Below are 25,423 nucleotides of genomic sequence, written 5' to 3' on the forward strand. Positions count from 1 at the left end.
TCTCTCTCTCTCTCTTTCTCTCTCTCTTTCTCTCTCTCTCTCTCTTTTCCTCTCTCCCTCTCTCTTTTTAAAATGAGGAACCGTTCCTTGAATGTTTTGGTCAGAGCAGAACATTGCTTCTTAAGTCAGATCCGCGCGGTTGCAATAAAGAGCAAAAAGATAAATATTTGCTTTAAAGCTGCAAGCAAACTTCACCACACCTCCCGATGGTGAGTACCCTTCTTCTTGCAATTGTACTACTAGCTTGAACAGAAGGCTTTCCTTTCGAGCTGGCGTTGCGGATAACACCCAGCCAGGCTAGACTTTCTCTAGTATTGCTGTCAGTTGCACAAGGTTGCAAAATTAAGTGCAGTTTAAAATGTAACAGTAAATTTTGATACTTAGTTCAAGCCTGGCACGTCGTTTGCTATATAAACCGAGTAGTCTTGATGCCTGGAAATACAAGCTTTAGTGGGCTGGCTCTTATTTTTGCATTATTGTAGGAAATGAGTTTATACAGCACAGTACTTACTATTAGACTCAATCATATTTTGGCAGCTTTGCAATTTTGTCCCCCCACCCCACCCCACTCCACCTCAGGACACATGTAATAAAATATAGCAATGTAATGCATTGGATTTATTTCCCTTCTCCTTCCCCAATCCCCTCAAACCCATTAATAGCCATATCACACATGTTAGCAAACAGGTTTTTTTTTTTTAAAGCATAAAGTAATATAAAATCACACACAGTACAATAAGAAAGTAAAAAAAGAAGAAACTATAAGTAAACATACCAAAACCATATTTGCCTTGTTCAAGGTCCCAAACCGCTTGCATCTTCCTTCTAAACTGAAGTAACTCTCCTTTAGTTTGGCAGGTGAAATAAACGCTTTGTTTGCCCCCTGAAAAGATGTGTCTTTGGTAATTAAAGAGAATCTCCTTCTTGGTATTTATCTAAGCGATTGTGCAAACTGATAAAAAAAAAAAAAGTAGGCTATAGCCTTCAGGGAAAAAGAGGAAAGGTGAAAGAAAAGATCTTCAACCTAAGGGAAGTGCTTTCCATGTATTATTAGCTTTCAGCCTTGGAAAATACTGAACACTAACTTTACACAGACAAGGTTTCAGGGAGCTTTGTACATAGCTGCTGAGGAATGCACGCCTCGCCTTTAAGAAAAATCCCCCAAACCCAAGGTAGGAGATGCCTTGAGTGATCCTTGTCTCTCATCTCATTCCTTAGAAGGAAGAGTACGTTGCTACACCTTGTTTGGGGCTGGAAAGACGAGACTTTAAAAACACCCGTCCAATTGAAAAAAATCTCCCAACTTAATGAGTTTAGTCGTAGAATGTATGAAATGATTTCGAGCCTCAGCAGAAAACCGCAAACAACTATAGGCGATATTGCAAAGAAAGATGAACACAGGCACAGCAAAATTACACTGTTTGGGGTCGGGAGGGATGTAGCCTAATCCTAAAGCAAGTTGGAAAAAAAAACTGTGCTGGGGGGGGGGGGAACACATCACAGCAGAGTGGCAGATTCCCCTCTCCCTCGATCAAAGATAGAACTTTAAATGGGGGTCAACATTTTTCAGAGGAATCCGTTTGAACATTCATTTCTGCTCTTAACTCAAGCCCCCGAAGAGATTTTCCCCCAATTTGGATAAATTTTCTCTCTGCCTCCATTTTGTAACTTCACAAAATAGGAAATATTTATTTTTTGATGATTCATTTGAGAGACATAGAAGAATGTCCATTCCATGACCATAAAATGAATACTCAATAATTCTATCACCCTCCCCCCAAACCCTGAAGTAGAACCACTAATGCAGTATATCAAGAAAATTCAGACTAAATTATATTGCATTTGGCAGTCTAATACAGTTTTAACTAATGGATTTTTTTTTGTTTTGTTTTAAGAGAAGAATAATGGTGAAACATGGATCTTTTATTTTAGGAAACTGTTATGGTAAGATGTATGTCAGACTTGACAAATGGAACAAACGTTCTTCCACTGTTTCTTGTCCTTGTCTTAAACAGGAATTAAGTTAAACACAGTGCTGAATGTTAATTACATGTTTACTGGCTAATGAAAATTACAAATGGTTTTGCCACCTCAAACAATGATGAAAACTATGAAGGCACTGTAATTATATACTTTGAGGAAAATAACTCTGAATATTGATCATAAGAAGTGTAAATCTTTTTTTAAAACTATTCATTAATACCATAAATATGGTCTACAAAAGTTTTCTTTGTGGTTTGCATAATCAGTATACGAAACGGATGGTGGGGGGATGTTTCTGGAAAAGGTGGTGAACTATTTTCAAAGGAGTACACTTCTGTAACTCTCGGGTCTTCCCACTCCCACTCTTACCCCTCCCCCCTCGCTCCCAGCCACACCTCTGCCCCTCCCCCTTTGCCCCCAGGAGGTCCGGGGAGAATTATGAAGGTGTGATGACAAGCATTGAGGTTACAGTTCAGGTCGAAATGATGTCATCCTCTGCTTTCTCCTTCTCCCCTTCCCTCCCCCAATCAACTCCATAAGGTTCCTGCCCTGGAGCTGAGCATCGCTTTTGCATCCAGGTCGACTAAGTCGGTCATTTTCTGGGATAACCTGGGGTTTAGTTGGACCAGTTTTACAAGGGAACTCACTGAGGCACAGCGAAGGAACCTTGGGGAGCTTTAGATCTCCATCAGAGGTGGAGTTAGTAATTCATTTCAAAAGAAAAAAAAAAGGTAAAGTGGCAAGTCTCCCAAGAGCCAGCTAAATTTCCTCCGTTTTTTTGTTTTTTAAACTTTGGCCCAACTTGTAGTGATAGCTGCCACTCTGATCTCCGGGGGTCAAAGGTGAGGACTACCCTAACTTTAATAAAAGCCTGCGAATGACCAAATTGGAAACCAGGATTGCAATCTTAATAACCATAATGACCCAGTGATTAAGAAGGGAAGGCTTGTAAAATATAGATAGGGGGGTGGGGGGAGGTAGGGAGAGGTGGAAGGTAAGTGGTCACTAAACACAATGTAGTGCTTTTCTTTCTTTTTAATAAGAGCAATATTAAAGATTTTTTTTTAAGTGCTCTATGGATGTGGGACTGGATTCTTCTTTTTCCTGAGAATTCCCAAGGCGCTGGTCTTTGTCTTAGAAGGAATGGAGTTTCTGAATGGTGTGAAAGGGACAGAGAGGGTCGCTTCAAATCGATTTTACTTGTCCTTTCTGTCTTTTCGGATCAACGCCCTTCAATGGACACAGAGGTGCTCTTTCAACCAAAAACTTGTGCGACATTTTCTGCCTGTATTGGTGCTAAATACAATAAACGCTGGGCAGATTTTTTTTTCCTCCAAAGCAAGAAAGCACCCTAATTAAATTGTTTTATATGGACAGTCAAGACAGACCAATTAAGTATGCATTAGTATAAAGATATATTCTTGAGATAAGGATGCTTTAGAAAACATTTCTAGAACAAAAGGTGGGATTGTGGATGGGATAAGTCTTACCCCTTGAAGACTCTTACACCTTTCCTCTTCCCCTTAGTCTCCCTTTATTTATTTTTTTTTCAGACCTGCAGTGGGTTAATGAAAGTACTGTACAGAGGCTAAGTCTGTTGTCATACCAGCTAACAGGTGGAGAGGATGGTGGGGATGTTTCTGTCTTTCAGGTTCTTGGCCCCCACCTCCAATACTGTATCGCCAGACTCTGAGGCATATAGATAGCGATTCATTTCCTTCGAGAATCACAGCTCAGACCATTTACTGGTCATGGTTGGAGTGTCCCTGAAGAGCGCTAGAGAGGTTATAGTCCTGTGCACTATTTTCAATGAGGCTAAGCATCTGGGGGCGGGGGTGAAACTAGACCATTAGTCCAACGGTGACTCCCTTGGCAGGAGGATCTTTTATGGGGGGAAGAGAATGGGGGATACGAGATAGATTAGGGTGAGAAGAGGAGGGAAATGGGGGGAGGGGAATGTAGCCTTTTTTTTTTTTATCATCCACCAGACTATATCCTTGTTTTGCCATTACTTAGAAAAAAAGTGTTGATGGATGGAACAACTTGGAGTGAACCTTAGCTTCTCTGCTGAGGATGGAGAGGATCCCTGAGTTAGAAATTAAAACACCTACCCCTTTCTAGCTTGTTAGTTGATTAAGAAGATGTTTGCTGAGCATGGGGGTGGGGGTGGGACAGAAAGGTTAATGGTAGAAGCAGGGGTGTGGAAAAGTAGTTATTCAAAGCTAAAGCAGCACTGGACTGGATTCCTGGACCTCTGGATCTCTCACCACTCTTCCTCTCTCCTCCCTCTTTTCTTAATTCCCAACAGAAGAATTAGATAAAGAGTAGGGAATGTAGGGGGTTGGGGTGGGGGTTCTTGCAAAAAGGAAATTAATGATTTTGAAAGGTGGTTCCAAAGATATCCATTTTATACCAAGGCTTTGAAAGTGTTAGAAGATCAGAGAGAAAGAAAAGAGGAAAAGGCAGCAGGGAGGAGATCTCGAGTCCTCCCTTCTCATGGAATAATTCAGCCCTTGCATAGGTGGCTTAATGTCAAAAGTAAAAAGGTTTAAAAGGCATTTTAAAAGCAAGTTCTTCCCTTTGCTAGTTCCATTCCAACATAAATCAGAGTCCAGAAGAGGAAGAGAAGAACTCATCTAAACAGAGCTCAGCAAGTCTCCTCCTGGACAATGGGAACCTCCTGTTGGGCTGGGTATTGATCAGGAGAGGAGCTGAAGATGTCACCACACTAAATATTTACTGATCACACACAAATAGCCGGGACTTGAACGATTTTCTCCTGTGAGGAGAGCGCAGAGAGAAGGGTAAATCATTTTATTAGTGTGTATAAAGCAAAGAGCACACTCTGGGTTGGAGTGTTTTAAGATGTGTCTTCAACGGGATGAAAAGAGTTAGAAAATCGATATGAAGTGATTAGAAGCCCCCATAGTGACAAAGGGGCAGGGAGTTTCATGGATTTGGCTATACCAGGAGGGGGAAAATCAAGAAAGGAGGGGGAGAAACCCTTTCACTACCTTCCTCCCCCCGGCCAAAGAAAAAAAAATATTATTAGTCTTTCTTCTCCCTCCCCCGAACAGCAAAAGAAGTCTAGGAAGACGCTGGGAAGGAGAATCCTAAAATCTCTAGCCAACTAAGAATTAGTTGTGGACGCGAGGATGTAAAGGCATCAGATAGGCAGAGAGTGTTTAGGAAAGGGAGAGAGGTCTCATAAAAGCAAGGGTTTCTATAGACTCTGGAAACATTATGTAGGAGGCGGAGATGTAAAACGGCAACAAAGCGTTGGAATAAATGCCTGGGACATTTTGAAGTAACTTGCAAATGACTCGACATTGACAAGAACAACAGAAGCTAAAGGAAATGATCCCAGATATACCTTGGTATTTTTGTTTGTTTTAAATAAGCAACCGAGAAGTCATTCTTTCCCCACCCCATCCCAGAAAACAAATGTCTCATAAAACAGGTATAGCATCCTCTCCAGCCCCCCAATTTCGACTAAAGGGGCACACAAATTCCAATCCACTGCAACCAGCAGACCCAATCTTTGGCATCTTTCTTATTGATAAAGTCCTCCCCTTCAACTTCCCACTCTTTCCTAGGCTTCCCCCTCCCATTTCTAATGTCAGTTCAGTCAATATTTCTTAATATGAATAAACACCCCTGCCCCGCTGTGACTCTGTCCCTTAGGGAGTCTTCTAGCGCAGTAGCAGACTGAGAGCGAGGGAACTCCTCTGGGTGGGATCAAAGCAGAATACCCTCCCGGTTTCCAGGTATTGGGAGGGATGGAGGGAAAATCGCTTAAGTCAGGGACTAGTTCTCTGAGTCTAGATAGCGACATGGCAGCAGGCAGGGAAGCCCGGGCCAGTCCACAGGGCAGGAAAGCAGGTTTGGGTAATTAACCTAAATCCTAGTGATGAAAACCCTTTTCTTGCCACAAGGCTGAGATGCAGAGAGGGCAAATTGATGGAGGCGCAGCAACTTTTAAGGAAAGGACTTGCTCGCTGAACTTAGCAAAGCTTCCTGAGTGTTTTTCTGGTAAGGAGAGAAAACCCTTATCCGAAAAAGAAAGCAGCAGGACTGATGTGAAAATGGCTTTTCACTTCTCTAAGTGCTGGTGTGGCTACTGTAAACAAACCTTGAAGTTAGAAACAGCTGCAAATAATCAACTGGCCACTAATTTCTAGGGAAAGGGAGGGGGATGGGAGTAAAAAGGGGAGGGAAGTATTGCCTTTTCATTTTTCTCTTTCGGCCCCCCGCCCAATCTGTTTTTCCCCCCTAAAGATATTATTGTGGATATTTTTTTATTTTATTTTTAATGTTTTGCTGATTGATTTTTCTTTTTATTAAGCCTGGGGGAAGTAATGCAGACTGTCCTGGTTGGATCATCAGAGCAACAGGAAAGATAGGTACAGATCCAATTAACAGTTTTCCATAGCTAGAGTTTCCCTCTCCCCCCCAATCCCCCAGAATCCCAGTGGATTTAGAGCAATATGTTCAGGTGTGAGGCAATGAGTGCCTATAACTCCTTTCACTATAATCGTATAACCTCTTTACCTAATTCCTTAGATTGGAGATAGGAAGACTCTGACCTTGAGGTTGTAAGGAGCTTGGTCTCATTAACCCTTCCTACTCCAAGACAGAACTAAGGTTAACCATACTAATCTACAAAAAGGGACTGTTGAAAAGGAAAGGAGAGGTCAGCAAGCAGCAGTGAACTCAGTCCACTTACAAGATTTTTTCTTTTAGTTCTCTGCCCTACTTTTCTCCCTCCACCCCCAAAATATGAACACAGATTTCCATGAAACAAACAAAATTTTTCACCCTTAAAAATACATGAAATGCATTTTAGGGATCAGAAAATGTTAATCAGTAAAACATTTAATTTTCTTTGAATGATATATTCAATGTTACTATATGTAACAGTCAGTTTGGTATGTGTATTTGTTGGGGGAGGGGGGATTTGATTAAAAAACAAGACACATTTACCCCTTTCCATTTAAGTAAGGCTAGTTTGGCATCTTGTCAATAGCCAAATTATAGCCATAAATTCTGAGTGTGATTATAAAAATATACTGACATTAAGCCTCATGACACTATAATAGATAGTTATACTATAGTTATATAAATATATACAAGTCCATGATCAACAAGATTAACACACACATATCTATGTGCGACATACATATGTTGTTATGTGGAAAAGTTTTTTTAAAGCAATATTCACATCTTAATGCTTTGTATATTGTTGTCTATATATTTGTATAGAAAGTATACAGAGATGAATAAATCCATAAATAAATAATGAAGCAAAGTGAAAATATTTTTGGAAGATATACTCAGAAACATTTTTGTTAGGGTTGAAATGCAAGTTTAATCACTTGGTTAGTCATAAAGTTGATATACCTTGTACAATTTTTGGAAAAGCACCTTACAAATATAAAATGCTGATTTTCTTGTATAAGATATTCCAGCAAGCAAATTAAGTGTTCTGATTAGTATTTAATTTTAAAATGACCTTTTTTTTTTTTTATAAATTTTAATTTCTAATGAATTGAAGAATGTTAATAGCCCAGGCCATTGAAGATGCTGGTATTAAGTGGCTACCTGAATATTGAACAAAACCTGACGTTGACAATCAATGCCTTATAACATTAAAATTTACAGGTTATTGTTGTTAATAGAGAGACACCATTTTGAGATCAATTTTTGCTTTGAGGAGGACTTAACTGAAATATTGCTTAAACATTTATAACATGTATTTTCCTTCTTTTTCACGATGTTAATAATGAAGTCTTTATAAAGACATTTTTTTATATAATTTCTAAAGATCAAAACTAATAAAACTATTATCAAAACTACTAATTCTAGTACCTAGAATTTTAAAAAATGAAGTTGTTAATAACACAAATAACAGATAAAATAATATTGCTAATTGGTTGAATGTCAATATATTAAGCAAGAACAACAAAGAGAATTGATGTGAATTAATTTCACTTATCAAAAACTCAAGGTAAATTTCAGGTACTAAAAACCACCTAAGGAAGAATTTCCTTTCCTATTATGGCCTAACAGGGGACTTTTTGCAAATACAGATGTATATATAAGCAGAAAGCATACAATAAGAGGATCAGATAGATAGTTAGACAAATGCAGATTCACCGCCATAACAGGAGAAACACTATGTGGATGCAGAATATTTTAATCATTTACATATTTAATTATTCCTCTTACCCCACAAAAATCTGATTTCCTTGAAATGTGGCTGCATTTAAAAAAAATCTTAGATGAATTTCTTTTGCTGAATTAAGATAGGCTGTTTCACATAACATTTAAGCCCCTGTCCATTGAAATTATTAGCTTTACAGCTTAAACATGTTATCTTTTAACAATCTTTAGACAGCTTTTAAACATTTTAAACACATGGTTGAGAATGGTACTTTTCTCATCAGTCTATTGCAATTTGTAAGAAATTAATCACTCTTATCCAGAAGAATTCTCTGGGTTTGGTTGAGGTAAATTGGATGAGATTATATCATTTAAAATAGTTAAAGCTAAACTGAAAACATTAAGAAGAAGGGATATCCACTTAAGTGAAAAATGGTAAGGATGGTATTTCTTGACAAAATCACATTATGTCACTAGTCAGGAAGAATAAGTTTAAAAAAAAAAAACAGTACAGGCCATTTTACTCCCCCTTATATATTAATGGAACATAGTTATGTAGAATTTTATTTCTAAATTTTGTTGGGAAATGTTTATTTATACATATGATATTTCTCTGCATTGAAAATATTTGTGGGAATTCAGAAAATTATACATATTAGGGCTTTTTTTTTGCATCCTTCTGTGAGTAAATGTGGATTATGTTCAGTCTTTACTTTTCTTTCACAATGATTTTGGCTGATCTAATGGTCTTTGGAAAATAGTGTTTTCACTTAAAATATATTATACATGAATGAAAAACAAACCCATTCAAGGAACCAGACCATATTTTAACAAGTGCAGTTTAATGCTCAGAAACTGAGAAACATTGATTTAGATTTCATGTATTCTGTGAAATCACTACTCTATTATAATTTCAATTGGCATGACTTTGAATGAATATTTCATTTAAGATCCTTAGATATCCTTCCCCTATTTACCCTGGAAATACCTTTAATCTGTTTTTGATACTTATCTCCTTAAAAAAATCATTCAGTTTCTGTGATTATTTTTCACTTTCTCATTTCTTAGAGAACAAGTAAAATCTAATTACAAAGGAAAAAAATGGTTGTAATGTATATTCTGAAGTTACTATACCACATAAAGTTTTCTTAACAAAATAGAAAAAATCCTGTCCTCTCTAAATTAAAAAAGGGCAGATGTTGGGTATGGTTCATATTAGGTAGCCTTAACCCCCTTTGCCTTGGGCACTAAAGTGTCTGAAGTTTTTTCTTCAAACTGTCTGTTGCTAACAGAGGGATTGAATAAATATATGAATATACATATATTCATATATGCTTACTTTTAGAGATGCATATTGCTTAGTCCATAGAAATATATTGTTAAAATATAAAATAATATTATTTTCCATGATTTTATTAGTAAATTCAGGCAACAATTGATCTCTCACCACAAAAGCAAAATATTTATTAGTTAAAAAGAAAACATGTAAAGCATTTCTCAAGACACTGTATTAAAAAAAAAAACCCAGAGACTTTTATAATGTAACATTCTACAGAGGTTTTCATCAGAGCATTGTTATAACAGAAAACATTTCAATTGGATGTATTTCAAAGATTAAAAAAAATAAAAGACCTCATCTAAGGCATATGAAACAAGCAGGTATTTTTAAAAAACATTCTCTCCATTAATTATAAATATACCTGGCAGGGGTGGTGACTTAACCTTCCTATCTCAAATTTTTGTGATGCTAAGAAAGCATTAATGTGTTAAGTAAAGTATAATAATAAAATATACTTTCATATAACACGAAAGAGATTGATTTAAATGAGAAAATTATTAAGAAAAATTTGAAAATGAAAAAAATGAGTTTAAGGAAAGTCATCATCTATATCTCTAAGATGTCAAAGATTTTATTTAGGCCATGTTTGAAATGAGTCAAATAATGGTTAAGATTATACAGTATGACCATCAGACCTTTGGAGCTAGGGTGAAGATGACAGCATTTAGAAGTAAACTTTGTTGAAAGTTAACCTAAGTTCTTTTCTGAAATAGGCCTTGGAGGTAAGGAAAAAGAAAACTAGATATAGTCATTTTCTTTTTTTTTTCTAAGGCATTACTAACTTTTATGATGTTTTCCCCTCCTCTACTATCTGTCTTTGTGCCTCCAGGGCCAGTGAAAGAACACTGCAGATCCTAGATTGCTTTCAGAGTTCGCCTTCCCTGATGATGGATTACCATGTCAATTTAAACGGCATAGGATTAATTTGTTTCAATGATTTCTCTTTAGGCTGAATGCCAGCCCTTTTTTCTATCTCTCTCCTTGCTCTTCAGAACAAAACACACACACACACACACACACACACACACACACACACACACACACACACAGTCTTTCGATATTCTACTTTAAGGAGAAAATAATAGAAATAGACAAGTTAGGTGTAATGTGGTAACACAGTTATAGGTTTGAGTGTTTTTATCTCATTCTAGTAGTCTGAAGCATACAGTCAGTCACATTAAAATGAAATTGGATTTAACATTTATTCAATAAATACTTGTCTTGTAGGTAATCCAGTTCAGAGTGCTTTTGACACATAAGGACTTAATTTATCTTGGATAACAAGTTATTAATATGGCACATTTAAACTTGCCACCTACAATAAGGTCATTAGATCCATAAGATGACTCACAATCATTTTAAAGTAGTCCATAAGAAAGAAACACATTTTGAGGATGTATACTTTTTTTCTGTCTCTCTATAGACACTTATCAGTGACGGATCACTTAAAGCAAAAATTCAGTGGAGATTTTTGAATACTCAATCAAGCATGATGAGGACTTTGATCTATTAAAAATGAAAATATGTCAGAATTTTAATTTCTTTCTCTTCCTTTTCCTCTTTCTTTTCTCTTTCATTTATTTTTTCTCCTTGCTTTCCTTTCCTTCCTTTCCTTCCTTCCTTCCTTCCTTCCTTCCTTCCTTCCTTCCTTCCTTCCTTCCTTCCTTCCTTCCTTCCTTCTTTCCTTCCTTCCTTCCTTCCTTCCTTCCTTCCTCTTCCTCTCTCTTTCTTCCTCTCTCTTTCTCCCTCTCTCTCTCTTTCTTTTTTTCTCTTTCTCTCTCTTTCTCTTTTCTCTCTTTCTTCTTTCTCTCTCTCTTCTTTCCCTCTCTCTTCTTTCCCTCTCTCTCCCTCCCTTCCTTCCTTCCTTCCTTCCTTCCTTCCTTCCTTCCTTCCTTCCTTCCTTTCTTTCTCTTTCTTCCTTCCTTTCTTTCTTTCTTCCTTCCTTCCTTTCTTTCTTTCTTTCTTTCTTTCTTTCTTTCTTTCTTTCTTTCTTTCTTTCTTTCTTTCTTTCTTTCTTTCTTTCTTTCTTTCTTTCTTTCTTTCTTTCTTTCTTTCTTTCTTTCTTTCTTTCTTTCTTTCTTTCTTTCTTTCTTTCCCACAGAGGACAAAAAGAAAACGCAGTCCAAATTCAGTTTCTTTGCCCAACCAGGCCCATGAAAATGGCAGAAAACACTTGATGCTAAGTCATTTGAAATAAGACTATCAAACTTATTACATAAACTGAATTTATATACAGTCCACAAATTATATTCCTTTAACAGGAAAGAAAATTTGAACATAAGATTCTTTTTGTAATGTTGTTCACTTCCTTATAATATATGTGTTCTTATATTTGGTGCAAATAGAAAAAAGTGTTGTGTCCACGGATCTGAATATGCTGAAGAAATATGGCTATCAATATGCCAAGACTTTTTTTTACCTTGTTTCTCTTCTCACCACTTAAAAATTAAAATTTTTCATGAGTGTAATGCATTGCATTAAAAATGTAAATCAAATAGATCTTAAAGTTTTTACTTATACCAGCTTCTAAAAAATATAAGCAAAAATAGGATTCATTTTCCATGTCTATTTTGGCAAAAGGAGATGTTCAATTAGGTTCCTAGGGCACTAAGCAATGGACTCTTGGGTGTTTTACTTTGTAAAAAGTTGTTGGTTGCTTACCCCATAGAAGATAGTATATCTCTAAGAAACCATTTTTTAAAAAATATACTCATTGGGGAAAATGATGTTATGCATGATCAGAAAATTCAGGGAAAAAAGGCTAATTGAATGAAGAGAGAATTAGGTTAAAAAATCAAGAACAATCTAGTATCACATTTTCACTAGTATAACCTGAAATGGAGGTGTCTTCAAGTCCCTGGTGATGCCAGAGTGTTTAGATGTTGGGCACAGATGGAGACACCTATTGAAATGTGTCTGAAAAAGATTAATAGGGCTTGTCAGTGTTGGGAAAGCACTGCTTTGCTGTAAATTTCTACCAGCACAAGATGAATTACCGATGAATGCTCAGTTATCAACCCCATCACTATCATTCGACACTAAATCAAATTGAGAAGTTATCTGCAATCAGAAAATTTCTTTTTAAAATAGACATACACCTTTAGGCCTCAACTCTTTAATAACCCTTCTAAAAAAACAATTCCATATCTTCTTTTTCGTATTTAGTATTTCAGTCAAGTATGGTTTTTTTAAGTTCTCACACAAGAGGCATTATGTCAGCAGCAAAATTTTAGGGTATTTTACCTGGAAAAGAAAAGTCTTTGTAGTCATCATTTATGTATTATAAAACACAAGTCTTTCTGATCTTATTATATATGAAAGTCTTTTCCCCCCCTTCTATATCTAGATGGAGGTTGGGTAGGGTGTTGGTTGAAGGGAAGATTTGTCCTTTTTCCAGTTTAGTCCTCTGATACCCAATCATGGGATTATATAAGGTAGAATTGTGTTAAATACATTCACAGTAAAAATACAAATGTAGGGAGATTATTATTTAATAGGATTAAAAGGATGATTGTGATATTTGAAGAATTGTGCTTTTATTTTTACATAATTTTAATGTATTTGTTCATGTACTTAATTTTATATATGTGACTTATTTTTAGAGGATAAAACAGGGAAATTAGGTCTTTTGAACTGTCTGTTAACCTATCCAAACATCTAGTATCTTCCCAATCAAGAGAAATATTTTGGATGTTTGGAAAAGTCAATTGGTAGATACACACACATACAGACTCATGCACATGCATGCGCACACACACACATGCATGCATATCTTTATCAATCGTTAGTGAAGCTTTGTATATCTAGGAACTGAATAAAAAGTCTGCTGGTCATTTTTAATCTGCTTATTTTCATTGATATAAGCATTCTTATATAAGGAAGTATAGTATTGTAGAGAAAACACAAAATTGGGAGTTGGGACACCTGGTTGTAGTCCCAGCTTCATCATTAAATTTAGCTCAGTGATATTGGACAACCTTCTCTGGACCTTGGTTTTCTCATCCCTAACACAAGGTTTTGGATGAGAGGATTTATAAAGTTCCTTCCAGCTTGATGATTCTAGGGTAGTATTTCACTGATATCTAAGATGATGACTATTATGCACAGAATTTCAGGTTTGAGGGAAGGACATTAGAGATTGATCAGACTTTCTGCACAGATAAGGAAACAGACCCAGAGGAGAGTAGTGACCTGCCACAGGCCACACAGTTAATTGGTGGTTCAGACAGAACTAGAATCCAAGTCTCCTGATCTTTCCACTATATCACAGACTCCTTAGTCATAAAAAACCTTACTTAAAGTAACATTCTTGACATGCCAATGTTAGACATTTTTCTATTTTATTATGTGATAATTTGGGTTGGGTTATTATTCATCATAATTTGGAACTTTACTATAAGTTCCCATTAAAATTTAATAAAATTCAGTAAAGTAAAAAAGCTGAGGAAACAATGATACAACAGCATAGAATTTGGCATCAGTAAGCAGAATCTTTAAACTCTAGTTGGTTACTGTGATATTCCAATCTGTATTTATTACAACCCTTCTCTGATGCTTACATAACCAAAATTGCTAGATTTATATTCTCTAATGGTTGCACAATAGGAAAAACCTGTGGGTTTTTTTTTATCTTTCTTTTCCTGTCCCAAATAACCCTTCCATATACATTCCCTGTTTCTCTGGGAACCCCTGTCTGGGTTTAATCAGAGGTTGCAAGACAAAATGTGCATTATTAAGAAATATAAATATTTTCAGAAGCAATCAAAGGGATGAAAGATTGATTCGGCATGTAGATTGGACCTAATTCGAAGCAGCTTTGTTCTAATGAGGACTACTGGGATACAAAGACAGAAGCTGCTTGTGACCACCAGTTGGAAATTCCTACTCATTACAATAACCTGTCAGAATTTCTTTTCTTAGGTATGTCAGAAAGCAGCCACTGGTGCGAATTTTAGCAAGTTTTCTACCCTAATCTCTAGTAGCTGGGCTGATCTCACCTATCTCTTTACCCCTGGGAATTTTGAACAATTGTCTTTGATAAATTATTATTAAATCCACCTCTGATTAGAGTTTAAACCAGTGAGTACCTGCTTACTTACAGCTCCAGAGCTGGCTTAGCATTCACTTTCCAAAGAACATTTTTGCCTGAAGGCATCTGTATTACAATTTATTTCTTGGCCTAATGAAAGGTATTGCATTATCTACCTGGTCAATCTACATTGGCTTTCCTAACAGAAACATAGAAAGCTTAATAAGTATCATTAGGATATCTGTTTTAAAAACAAACAAAGGGTTGTCTCATTTAGGATGCTTTGAAATTTCCTGGCAAAGTTCATTGGCCATTACACGGAGACAGGTATCATCTGCTTAGGATGTAATACAGGGAAGCTTTGATAAAATACTGGATATATGGTTAGAATTTTAATATAGACAGGATCAAATTCTGACCATGGTGTTTTTCTTTTTTTTTTTTTATCCCACTTTTTGTCCACACAGGCATGTGAGAGAGATGGCTTGATTTTTCTGAAATGGTTCACCCATCCACAGCTGGAATTCCAAAGTAAAATGAAAATGCCTTTAAAATCAACACTACACGGGAGCCTGAGAGAACAAGTTTTCCTTTGTTGTAGGGTATAGTATTATTTGCTGTAGGTTTTTGATATACATTCTAAATTAGGCCTGCAAAGGCATGCTTCATCTTTAATTCATCACTCTCAGCTGAAAGAGATTAGCAATGTCTAGCACGCACCCCTCGTATGGTGCTGACCTCATCAAGTATGGCCTGAAATTAATTAGCCTCATTCATTCCAAATGGAAAAGGATAATGGAGCAGCATTTTAGAGATGACCATCACAAATTGTATGCAGCATATTTAAAAGGCCTCTATTTTCAAACCATGTAGATTAAAATTCTTTCTAGGGCTTGCAATATGTCAGAGTTATAAAGGCACCCAGAACAGAAACTAGTCAGTGTTTATTTCTCTCCTGAAGAATTAAAAGTTACATGTAAGTGTGCATGTGTATTTAAATGCCCGAAAACAGGTTTCCTTAATGAAAGAACACCTGGAAAGTGCTATGCCACACTTGATCATCAAAAGACTGAAGCTTATTAATGAATTAAATGATCCAATAAAAGGTTTCTTAAAGTGGTATCATTTGGTCCTCAAGAAGGCAGAAACTACCGGAACAAACTTTTTGCTGCCATTTTAAGTCCTATATCATTCATAATTGAATTAGGAAAGAGAAAAACACTCTTTTTTATTGGAAAAGGAAATCTTTTTATATTTTGTGACTGTAAATTGTGTGTGTTATTTTTAAGACTCTAGCTTCATTATATCTTTTAACTTTCTATGCCCTTTCCCAGCTAGTACAGTAGAACCCTATTTTTAAAACATGCTGATGATTTTGTTACATTATTCAACCACTTATATCTACAATCTTCTAAGATTAGCTGGATTTTCTTCTCTGGGGATAGACCAAGAAGGGCCAGGGGTTCTAAATATGAAATCTGCTTTCTTTTCTGGCCGAAAAAAAAAAAAATTTGACTAGGGTTTTCAGTGTTGTAAAATTTATTTTTATGAGCAATGGTTTTGTGACTACAAGTTGGAAGGAAAAAACTTTTTCAGATTTTGATTTTTTTAAATAAGATGGAACATAGTCCCTTTTAGAAGCTATTTTTCTTTAGCAAGATTATGAATTAAATCTAGTGCCTATATCCAAAGGAAAAGAAAATCATTTACCATCCCAGAAATCTTACTTTAATTATATGAAAAACATAGAGACCATAAATGGTACCTTAATGCGATGGCTATGATAAGCATATGAGTAAAGAATTTATGAATTGAGATCAATGATAACTGTTTGCTTATTTTATCTACCTATATTTTAGGCATCAATATGAGATCTAGATTTCAAATATAACTGCATATGAAAACATATTGAGATCTGCAGATACACGGGCTTTTACAACGTCTCCAAATTAACTTCAGCTTAATTTTCCTTTGCCATTAATTGCCTTAATTTAATGTTCATGTATCATTTGTATATATGATAACATCAACCATGAACTTTGAACCTATCATTTGGGGGTCTAGAGATCCATTTTGAGATCTTTCAGAGCTCATATCAAATAATTTGAGGAAACTAAGTAACTCTAAAATGTGGACCATGGATTTCCATGTGAGGAAATATAAATTGAGTGAAATGGAAAATATACATAAAGTTACATTTAAACTAAATCATTGGAGAAAAAGAAACTACAGAGTTGATCTACAAAGAGGGCAAAATTACCCTGCTAATTATTATTTGATTAACCCAACATTCAATATCCATGTAATAAAGTCATGAATGCTTGGGAAAATTCTGGTAATATTGCTTTTGCTTGTGCCATTTCAAAGAGGTCAGCGATATTGATGATATTTTCTTAAGTTAATTTCATGATACAAATCTAGATGATATTTTCTTAAGTTAATTTCATGATACAAATCTATACAAATATCAAAGTATTAATATTATTATGAATCAAAGGAATGTGATTGTGGTAGATTGGCTTTACCAATATGGTATCCCCAAATTGGGATACCAAATTTTATTTTAAAAATTCCTTCTCCATAAGATGAAAATGTCAGCATAACCATAAATTAAAGGATTAGAGCTGTATGAAATTTGAGCTCATTCAAATCATGAACTCAAAGCAAGACTTAGATGAACTTACCAAATTTCATTTGGTGTCCACCTGAGACTATAAATTCTCCCCTGGCACTTGAATGGAGGAAGAGCGTTCACCTAAAATTCAAACCAGGTTTCTTTAAACCTAACCCAGACTCCCTAACTTTAGGATGAACCACTGATTGAATTTTGAATTTATAATAAAACTTTCATCCATCATTAGCCAATGGGGAATGAATGATGGTTTGATGGGAGATTTAGAGAAGGCAATCTCTGGAATTGCTGTTCTGTCTCCTCTTATTTCATAGTTTCAATAATAATCTGGAAAAGGAGATATATAGCAAATTAGTTAATTTACTGGGAAGTTAAATGGAAAGATATACATAAAAAGGAAATAACATAAGTAGACTTTGATTGCGAAAAGTACAAATTAAAGATAGTATCATACAACATAAAGGCAGATTGCAACATGTGGAGTAAGGTTGAGGGAATGCATTGCTATGCAGACATTGAAACTGCTGAAATACCCTTGGCAAATCGTAATTTTGTCAGGAATCTCAGAATGATTAGTCAGATAATCCCTTGAATCCAATATGACAACAACAACAACAAAAATCAGTAACCCAGTTCTTGTCCTCAAGGAGTTTCATTGAAGGATGAGGTGGGGTGGATAAACCAAGTGCATAAACCATGATAGTATAACATGTATTATAGCAAAGGTCATGAGAGGGAAATAAAGTTCTATGGAGAGTAAGAGGAAGAAGAGATCATATACAGTTCATGGATCAGGAAAGGTTTTATGGATAATAATAATAATGATATATAAAACATATAATAATGACAAGAACTAGTATTTATATAGCACGTTAGTAGCCATTTTATAGATGAGGAACCTGAGGCAAACAAAAGTTAAATGACTTGCCTAGGGTCACACAGCGAGAAAATGTCTGAAGTCAAATTTGAACTCAGGTCTTCCTCACACCAAATCCAGCCCTCTATCTACTGCACCACCTGCTGATTCTAATAATATAAAATTATCATCAGTGTCTTACAGGTACAGAAGCTGGAAGCTAGGGTATACTTAAGAACAGTATCATAGTTTAGTGGTTAGAGTATTGGATGTTTGACTCAGCATTATGTGGTTTTATATTTCGCCTCTGACATATTATCTATGTAACCATAGGGCATTTATTGAACTTCTCTGTGCTTCAATTCTCTTATCTGTAAAATGGAAATACATCATATCTACTTCATGGGGCTGGTGTGAGGATCAAATCAGATCATATACATAGTTATCTGCAAACTCCAAATTGTTTACACATATGCATTACATACATATATATGCTAGTTATTATTACATAATTTTCCAGTGCCATCATAGGAGCAGAGTTTTGAAAGATAGGATTTTATTTAAGTCTTTCCAGGTAACAGAGGGAGTATGAGCAAAGATGCAGATGTGAGATCATCTAGGGTACATTCAGACAGTCAGCTATATATTTGGTTTGAAAAGAGTATCCATACAGTGGAGGAGTGGGTGATTAGGCTGAAATTATAGGTTGGAGGGCCTTAAATGTCAGACTGAGGAAAGTGTATTTCATTTGGTTAGCAATAGGAAGTTTTTGAGTTGGGGGAAGGAAGGGAACAAGCATTTATATAGTACCTATTATTTGCCAGATACTCTACAGAGCACTTTACAAATGTCTTATTTGATTCTCATGATAAAGCTATAAGGTAGATATTGCTGTTACCCCCATTTTACAGTTGAGGAAACTAAAGAGGTTGAGTGACTAGTCTAGGGTCACACAGCTAATCAGTGTCTGAAGCTGGATTTGAACTCAGGTCTTCTTAATGCCAGGCCTAGTACTCTATCCACGGTGCCACATTGATGCCTTAATAACACGATCAGAGTTGTAGACTGGAGAGATGGCAAAAGGATAGAAGGGGGGAAAGATGTAAAGTACAAGGTACTGGGAAGAAAACAAGAGAACACTGTTAGGTGAAAACATGATCTTTTAAGACTCATTAATGTTCCTGTTTTGTTGAGATTGTAAAACCAGAGAAGCTACAAAAGCAAACTTTGTCCCATTTTCTTTTAGTTCTTGCACTGGTTTGCTACTTCCTGAATACAGAAACTGTCTAATCTTTCTAAATCTCACCTAATGTCTTTATTTTCCCTTAATGTGTAATAAATATTTGTTGAATTGAACTGAACAGAGAGGGTTTCTTGAAGAGAATAGATGGGCAATTCTTTTCTCATGTCCTTGGTGAGATTTCAGTTGAAAGCTATGTTTAAAAATGGTATGTCTTAATGTCAGAAAGATATTGGCCAACTGAATGGAATTCAAAGAAGAATCACAAATATGACAAAAAGAATTTTAGAGATGGACTTATGAGTGAAGATTAAAAGAACTAAATACGCAGAGCTTGACTAAGTAATAATTAATGGAGAACTTGAAAACATTTTACAAATATTTAAAGGAGGGAGCGAGGAGCAAAAGAATAGCATGGGAATATAGTTAGAGGTAATTGGAAGAAATATAAGGGAAAGTAAGGCTATTAGGCTGTGAATTCATTTTCTAAGGCTGGTAATGGAAGCCCCATTTTCTTTATTTAATCCTTAACCAGAGAAGTCACAAGGAAAAATACAAATGAACTGTCCCATATTAATTCAGAAAGAGAGAAGATATATTTATAAACCTGACATTTTCTACAATGAAACTTTATTACAACTTTACTCAAAGACTTGCACCCCACATATGTGCACACATACACACACACACATCCTAAACTGGATTTATTTTTATGCTAAATAGAATAAAGTGAATTTATTTGATTGTAATCTACTGTCACCCAAATACCATACTGGAATTAGACATAGCAACACTCACTAGGATCTGGCAGTCATCCTGTGATAGCTGCTCAGTCTGCTCAGTTCTTACAGTAACTGTGTATGTGAAGTAAATACACAGCAGTCAGAAAGAATGTCAACAGAAATGATAGATTGATGAATATTCTAAAATTTCTTGGGACTTTTAAAAGAATACCCCAGACCCCATGTATTTACAGACCCCCAAGTGAAATCAGTTGGTTGTTTACGGCAGCATTAATGCTGATGAAAAGACTGAGTTATACTTCACAGGTTAGACCCTGCCAAACAAAAAAAAAGTTCCATGTTCTTTACTAAAGAATTGTAGAGCATACAATCTGAAAGTGATGAACAACATTTGGGACCAATTACCCACATGAGGTGTGTTTGTAGGAGGGGGGAAATGGTGAGAGGGGAAGCAATGTTATCATTATGCTTTGGAGACAAGAGGAGCTTAAGAATGTACGTTTTAAAAGTTTTAACCCAACATTGCATACTCACTTCACACCCATATCTGAATATACATTTATCATATTAAATTATTATAGCATTAATTTTGCATATTATTATGTGAAAAAATAAATTTATTTATTTCCTAAAAGGAAGAACACTGCCATAACTTGTACTAAAAAGCCCAGACCTGGAGAAAACTATTTGTTGTCACATATTAACAAAGTCACACACCATAGCATACACCACAGACACAGAGAAGTCATGGATTTCATGACTTGGGGAAAATGACTTTTTCTGGATAGCTGACAAACTATGTATGATATACCAAGATTTGGGTTTTCAGCTGTAGAGCCTAAGGAAAATTATCTACACAAAAGAATTTAAAAAATGAAAGGAGGCACTCCCATCTTCTTGTTTAATTAACAAAGATACTCCCATTTAACTCCATTTTATCATAGTATTATGGATTATCCAGTAACTAATTGTTGACAACTAAGCTGTTACCATGAATGCTGTTGCTGAGAATATTTAGAGGTTGATTGTGATGAATATTGCCATTGTGTACAAGAACCAACTTGTAGAATCTTGGGTTGCAGCTTGAAGGCTGATGGGGGGTTGAGTTAGCTTGAAATTGAGATTTACCTCCACTATTTTCTAAGATGTGCTGACCTCCATTGTGGTTCATGCTAACAATTTCAATCCTTTTTGAAACTATTTGACTTTTTAATATATTTCTGATGCTGAAGGTCTGACTTTTAGGGAAATACTATATGGGTTAGGCTATCAGATTAGAAATGGGGGTTATTTCTGACCTGCATTGATTTTTTTTTTAAAAGATGTAGTCTAGGGGCGGCGAGGTGGTGCAGTGCATAAGAACACTGGCTCTGGACTCTGGAGGACCCGGGATCAGTTCTGGCCTCAGATACTTAACACCCACACAAAATAACTGGCCATGTAACCTTGGGCAAGTTATTTAACCCCAATTGCTTAAAAACAAAAGATGTAGTCTTTTGATACTTAATTAAATAAATTAAATATATATGAAAGAAAAAAAAAACCACTACCATTTAAAAAAACAGTAGTTATTATCTATATATGTTCAGTTGATGATGATGATGATGGTGATGATATTAGCCGTCATTCGGGTGTCACTTTAAGGTTTGTGAAATACTTTACTTCCATTATAAAATGTTTGCCTTTTAACAGGTAATAACTTAAAGCAAGCATTATTATCCCTCTTTTACAGATGAGAAAACTGAGAAGAAGTTAAGTGGCCTGCTCAAGGTCACACAGCTAGGAAATATCAGAGGTTGGATTGAAACCCCAGTCTTCTTACTCCAGATCCAATCCTGCTATACAGGCTGTCCACAAACTTAACCACTTCAGGACCTCTTTGAAATTATCTTATTTGAACTAATTGTAGGTAAGAGGAGAAAAGATTTTTTTTGAGGGGGGGGTAAGGATTTAGTAGATACTCTTTATTTTTTTATTTTAAGCCTTATCTTTCTTTTTCCCTCACTTAATAGTATTTTATTTTTTCTAATTACTTGCAAAGGTAGTTTCCAACGTTCACTTTTACAAGATTTTGAGTTCCAATTTTTTTTGCTTCCTCTCTCCCCTCCTTCTCCCCAAGATGGCATGCATTCTGATATAGGTTATATATGTACAATCATATTAAACATATTTCCATATTAGTCACATTGTAAAAGAAGAATCAAAACAAAAGGGAAAAACCAAGAGAACGAAAAAACAATAACACAAAAAGAGAAAATAACATGCTTTGATCTGCATTCAGACTTTGTAGTTCTTTCTCTGGATATGGACAGCATTTTACAGCATGAGTGTAGGTACTCTAAATTGAATGTTCACAAGCCGTATTGAGGCATAGTCACCAAATTAAAATCAAATGCATTCAAATCCACACCCATTTTATAAAGTATCCACGGTATGTAGGGCAGGCCTGTTCTAGGTGCTGGGGTATAATACAACATTTGGACAAGATATGGTTATTATCTTTAGAGAGTTTGTAGTCTAGTGTGAAGAGGAAACACTGACACAGGTAGCTATGATAAAAATTATTGTAATATTTTAATTATTACATTTTAATTAATTTATTATTTAATTATTATTATTATTAAATTTACTTATTAAGAGTTACAACATGATGCTATGTGAATTTGAGGAGGAAGGTCACATTTGTTACCAATGGGTGATCAAGAATTACTTACTTGATCTATGGGCTTACTGAATCTTAGACTCCCAGAATCTAAGAGCAGAAGTGAACTTAGAAGTCATCTGGTATAGCCCAGCATATCTTATCAGTACCAAAACAACTCTAGACATTTTAAGTATCCAAATGCTTTTTTGGTCATAATTAAAAAGATAGAAAAAGAAATCAATAAAACAAGTTGGGATTTTCCTTAACTCTACACAAATGCTGAAAATTAACTAGCATATGCTACACAAGCTAAATATTATATAGTGATTACCCAGCTTTATCCCACATCTTCAAAATGCATAAAAATAATTGCCTTGTGCAAACCCAGAATGAACTAGCATATGCTATTAAACTACAGGTCAAATGTTATATAGTGACTATAGAAAGTAATGACCTGAGGAACAAGTCCATTTTATAGAATAAGGATGGGACCACTGTAATAAGAATGTAAATTTTGAAGATCTTCCCTGCCCCTAGGCTAATGTGCACCTGAAGCCTGGGGTGGGAGGCTTGTTTTTCAGTAGATACTTCTTGATTGGCCAGTGAGTCAATAAGGTTGTTACATTCTCTGAGCCAGGAGAAGGCTATATAAGCCCTGATGTGTAGCTTTATTTTGGGACTCACTTTGAGAAGTGTTCTGTGATTTGATCTGAATTCTGGGAAGCCGTTGTTGAGAGTCCCCCGGCTTTGAAAAACCCAGAATGTGGAAACCCAGATGTTGACTGGGTATGGATGTAATGATTGGACAGTTTGGAAATCTGTCTACTTGATGTTTCTGTCTTGATAATTATGCCTGTATACTTTGAGGTTCAGGGTGCTGACCATTTCTCCTGAACAAGGTAAACGATATATGTCTGACTGATTAAAGTAAGCTTGTTAACCCATTTTGAGTTGCTTTCCTTTAACAAAGCAGATCCAAGAACCTGTGGTAGCTGCAAACCCTGAGGACGCTTGGGGTGCTTGCTGCTACAACCACCCAAATATGTAGCCACTTTCATTGTTAGCAAGTTCTTCCTCACACTGAACCCAACAATTTTCTATACTGGTCCTGGTTTTGCATTCAGTAGAAATATGGAGTAAATTGAACTCCTCTCTTCTAGATAACAGGCCTTCAAAAACTTAATGTCTCCCTCTAAGGCTAGTTCTTTTCCAGGCTAAAAATCTCTAGTTCCTTCAACTATGATATCTTTATGCTTTAGGATCTTAAGATTGAATGTTTTAAAAGTTTTAGCCTAACATTTAGCCCACGTACTCCTTTCACACCTATGTCTGAATATGCATTTATTATAATTTTGCATATTATTATATGAAAATATACATTTATATATTTCCTAAAAGGAAGAAGAACACTTCTATAACTTGTGTTAAAAATTCAAGACATACATGATGTGCTTTTCAGACTCTTGAACATCATTGTGTTAGTTCTGGGCCCTCATTCTACATGTTTGAGATATTTTTGAGTCTTTAGCCTGTCATCCAACTTGTGTAAAATTAATAATCATGCCTTCTGTCTTCAAAGTCTGATTTTAAAATGTCAGATAGGATTAATTCTTTTACAATATTCAGTAGTAATAGGATCAAAAAATATAGTCATTATACAACTGCACAAAATAGAAACAAGGCACATGTGGTAGGCATAATATCCTAACCCAAGCCACCACATAAGTTAGACTAAATTTTCCTTAAAAGGAATCAAAACTATCCTTGAGGTTTGATTGGCTCATGGGACTAAAGACTCAGGCTATTGACATCACTTCCTTGTTGCCTGAGTATAAAAGAGCCAGGAGCAAGCTACAGGCCTTCTCTGCTGCTTGGCTGGTGGAAAACAATGGGTAACTCAGGCAAGGGAGTTTCACTCAGCTGAATCAACCTGACATGTCCTCAATGCCTATCTTTGTTGAATATCCTTTGCCTACCATGGCTAAGTAAATTTCCTTTTGTTAACTGTTGAATGACCTACAAGTGTCTCATTTTGTTCCAGTATTGAACATAAACTACCAGGGATCTGGCATAAGTGAGACCCAGCTCAGAACAGTATGACATCTACTTGATTTGATCAACTTAGAGTATTATTATGGATGAAATAAACATAATAGTCATGGACAGCTAATTTTATATTATTGTACTGGGTAAAGTGCTAGACTTGAAACCAGAGAGGGCTTGGGTTCAAATTCCACCTCTGCCATTTATCAGTTATTATATATATTTGTGTATTCATATATATATTCATATATAGTTCCCTCAATCCCATAGTATTCATATATAATTCCCTCAATCTTTTTTGAGATTCAGTTTCATTATGTAAAATGAATATCTATGGTACTTGCCTCACATGGTTGTTGTAAGGGTCAAATGAAATTCTGTAAAGTGCTTTATAAACTTTATAATTAAATGCATAAAGTACTTTATCAGTGTCACATGGTAGTTAATCTATAGATTTCTTTCTTTCAAGGATAAAATTTGAAATCTTATTTATTTATATTTTTATGTTTAACTACCCAGCCAACATGGAGGTCCTTGGAAATTAAACATTTAACAATCTCCCCAACCTACAAAATTCAGCTTAGTTTGGTATTTTGTCTCAACCTGAGAGATGATACTTTTGTCAACTGAACCAAACTGTCCTCTAACCTGTGGATGACTGTAGTTGAACATAGCAGGCTAGATTAGAGATAGAGGAGTTTGGAATCAAACAGAAGTTTAATTTCAAAGTGAGGGAAGTGGCTTGCAAGCGA

At 35.6% G+C, this 25,423-nt stretch overlaps 1 protein-coding gene and 1 long non-coding RNA gene across 9 annotated transcripts in view; one reads left to right on the plus strand and one right to left on the minus strand.

Moving 5' to 3' along the window:
• The window catches only part of NR2F2 (nuclear receptor subfamily 2 group F member 2), an 11,820-nt gene extending 10,378 nt beyond the window's left edge, over positions 1–1,442 (minus strand). The window contains exon 1 of one of the 2 annotated variants that reach the window (XM_069098506.1): positions 776–1,442. In XM_069098506.1, the coding sequence (XP_068954607.1) occupies positions 776–818 (43 nt within the window). In that variant the 5' untranslated portion in view covers positions 819–1,442. The remainder of the gene's footprint in view (positions 1–775) is intronic. The other variant, XM_069098507.1, reaches the window with a different exon arrangement.
• The window catches only part of LOC138169225 (uncharacterized), a 100,663-nt gene continuing 75,246 nt past the window's right edge, over positions 7–25,423 (plus strand). For 5 of the 7 annotated variants that reach the window (XR_011170296.1, XR_011170290.1, XR_011170291.1 and 2 more), the window contains exons 1-3: positions 7–209; positions 14,981–15,115; positions 21,717–21,893. This is a non-coding gene — a long non-coding RNA (uncharacterized lncRNA). Of the gene's footprint in view, positions 210–1,895; positions 1,945–4,186; positions 4,788–6,328; positions 6,387–14,980; positions 15,116–21,716; positions 21,894–25,423 lie in introns of those variants that run through there. The other 2 variants (XR_011170292.1, XR_011170294.1) reach the window with 2 other exon arrangements.

This window comes from Petaurus breviceps, unplaced genomic scaffold, assembly GCF_028583685.1.
Source record: "Petaurus breviceps papuanus isolate PSGF00001 unplaced genomic scaffold, PetGlider_PUasm1.0 37, whole genome shotgun sequence".
Classification (NCBI taxonomy): Eukaryota; Metazoa; Chordata; class Mammalia; order Diprotodontia; family Petauridae; genus Petaurus; species Petaurus breviceps.